At 37.7% G+C, this 3,068-nt stretch overlaps 1 protein-coding gene across 1 annotated transcript; it reads right to left on the reverse strand.

The window, feature by feature from the left end:
• Positions 1-486: 486 nt before the first annotated feature.
• On the reverse strand, positions 487-2,451 carry LOC134249730 (uncharacterized). The gene is made up of 3 exons (XM_062732081.1): positions 2,052-2,451; positions 1,107-1,949; positions 487-581 (listed from the first exon to the last, which is right to left on the reverse strand). The coding sequence occupies exons 1-3, from the start codon at positions 2,449-2,451 to the stop codon at positions 487-489; spliced, it is 1,338 nt and encodes a 445-aa protein (XP_062588065.1).
• Between the last annotated feature and the right edge of the window lie 617 nt (positions 2,452-3,068).

Below are 3,068 nucleotides of genomic sequence, written 5' to 3' on the forward strand. Positions count from 1 at the left end.
CATTCTCATTCTGAGTGCGAACCAACCGGGGACTAAAACGACTATTTTCAAGAATAACATGATGTTTTTGTGAAATACTATGCGCTCGGCGGCAAAAAAGTTCGAAAAAGGTATTTTTAGAATATTGGTCAGTAAAGGTCACAAGGCCATTGACCTTGATGTCATTTGAAAGAACTTGGAGTATGCATATGAAGTATATAGATCACAGTCAAGGTTTCAAGGTCGATGATCTTGGTGTCATTTGAAAGAGATTAAAGAGATGTTTTATTGAAAAATGACTTGTATGGGACGTCTAAGGGCCCGAACTTTTATTTAAACATCGTGGGGAATGATTAATTTCATAATAAAGTGTTTAAAAGTCATACATGTTGATGTTATTGATTTTGGTAAAATTTGTGATTTCAAACTTAAGCATCCATAACTGATTCACAACACTTCTCGAATATATTGTAGAATAGTATCCCTGAAGTGTCTCCTTTACTGCTGTTAATATTTTTCGAAGACTAAGGACTTGGTAGAACACCAAACCCGCTGTGCGTCTTTGTAAGGATTTATTTGTCCAATGCCTTTGTCAGTATCAACTAGCATGAAAAACGTTTGTCAGCATTTGACTCAATGATAAATTTTATTTGCTGACAATATCAATGTATCTACCATACAACTTAACGAAATGTTGACTAGAGTTTTTCATACTAATTGTTAGTCCACTATTTATACACTGAATTGACGACAGATTTTCCCGTTACTTCCGGATTATGACAAGGAGCACACAGCCGATGTGACCGATCAACAGGGGATGCTCACTCCTCCATGGCATCTGATCCTACCTCTGATGTTTTGAAGGTCCGTGTTTGCTGTGCTCCTATTTTGTATTGTTTTATGGACGTTGATATTGAATACTGTCCGTTATCTCCATATCCTTCATTGTATATAAGGAAATCAAAAACCTTTGAAAACACACACAAAAAATATATAACCAGTTATTACTAGTATTAAAATGCTTTAATTCTGCGTGCAAATCTATAAAAACAATTATGCAGAAAGTTAGTAAAAAAAAAGTAGATAAAATATTATCCAATTCCAAAAAGAAGAAACTTTTTTTTTACATAAGTTGACTGAAAATGAGTTTAAATATTTATATTCCATGAATATAGCTTCCTCAGAAACATTGAGCTCTTGTTTGATAAAATCTTTGAGGGATTCTTCAGTCAAGGTCATCCCGTCCTTCTTAACAACAGCTGCACAAGGAATGTCGTCAGCGTGTACTTCGTCTTTTATGGAGAAGACCACCACTTCCTTAACACCGAGATTCCTTTTAATAATTTCTTCGAGAAAGGATGGCAGAACCTTAGCTCCAGGGATTTCCATAACGTCAGACACTCTGCCAAATACTTCAAGGTAACAAGAAGAATTAATTTGTCCGAAATCATCTGTTTTATACCATCCAACAGGAGTAATAACAACCGCGGTTTTTTCGACTTCATTGATGTAACCTGGGAATGGTAAACAGCTGCGCGTAAGCACTTCTCCTTTTGTTCCAAGGGGAACCGTCATTACGTTCTTCCCTACAATTTTTATTTCCACCCCAGGTAACGGCGATAGACCAATGCATTTGTCATTAGGCGAGGTATACAGCCTTCCAGCTGTAAAACTAGTTTCTGTTGAGCCGTACAGAACTAAAAGGGCGTCGCATCTTTTCCCGATGGCTGATAAGCAAGAGGCCGGGACAGGCTGACCTCCCGTGAAAACTGTTGGAATTTTCCAAGAAACATCTTCTGTCATTAGTAGTTCCATAAGGAAAGGAACGACAATAACAGCGATTTTGGGCCTTGCTTCCTCTATTATACTTGAGGTGTATTCCATAGCCTTTGCAATACTTGGGAATAGAAGAGTATTCTGCTGGGTTATAAGTTTTCCTCCTCTTACAAGAGCTACACTCGGGTATCCCCCTATCCAATAAAATGGCCGATCATTGTACAATGAAAACTGTCCATCTTCCTTACCATCTCAGCCACCTGCATGTAGTAGATTATATACATATTCAATAATACGATGATGACTATATTGTACAGCCTTTGGTAATCCTGTACTCCCGAATGTAAGAATACTAGCACCTGTGTCATCTGGGTCTACTTCTGGTAACTTCATATTCTCCGTGGCATAAACATCTTCTTTCGTAAAACAAGCGTCAGAAGACTTCAGAGGTGTCTGTAACACGACCCATTTTACAGATGGTAGATCAGAGCCGACAACACCAATTTTGGGATCCACTTGTAGGAATTTTCGATATATTTCCCAGTGAACGTCATTGTCTCCAGGATCAAAAATTTGCATTTTACGGCCTCCAACTTTGCTGATAATTCTTTTTCTGCTCTCCCCAGACTTGTCATGAAAATTGAAGTGTAAGGGACACGCCCCTGCAAGCTGTGCACCAAACGTCTCACTAGCCATTCAATAGTGTTGTTTCCACCTATTCCTATTACGTCACCCTTATTTATCCCAAGCTTCATAAGTCCTTTTGCTAGCAATACTGCTTCCTGGTACATTTTTCCATAGGTGATAGAGGTTCTTGGCTTGCCAAAGCTGTACAAAACACACGCTTCTTGATCTGGCACTTCAGTTGCCCACTTTTGTAGAAGTTTGGTCAGCCTTGTATACGGTGCTTCGGGGGTTACTTTAGATCTTAGATAGCTTTGGTCCAAATTCATCTCTGACACTTCCATGATCTCACATTTATTTCCCAAAGGTACGTGCCTCGACACAACTTTATGTACAGGAATTTAATCTTTGCCTTCGAATTCTTTTACTGTTATATTGAGTATGGAAGCCAACAAGTGTCGAACGCTAAAAATTGCAATTGAAATTGAAAGTAAAATATAAAACGGTTGCGTACATTGTATTCACTTTAACTCGAAATCAAACTAAATATTTCTAAAAAAAGAAAAGAAACGTGAATGTTTGAAGACTAAATAAAAACAAAAAAATTCGTTAAAAATCTCTCTAATTGATGAAGTAGACAAAGAATGTGAAGTATATGAGTGGTGAGTGTGGTAATGACAATTTAAACT

This window comes from Saccostrea cucullata, unplaced genomic scaffold, assembly GCF_032062105.1.
Source record: "Saccostrea cucullata isolate Sc308-1 unplaced genomic scaffold, CSIRO_AGI_Scuc_v1 ctg13049, whole genome shotgun sequence".
Lineage (NCBI taxonomy): Eukaryota > Metazoa > Mollusca > Bivalvia > Ostreida > Ostreidae > Saccostrea > Saccostrea cuccullata.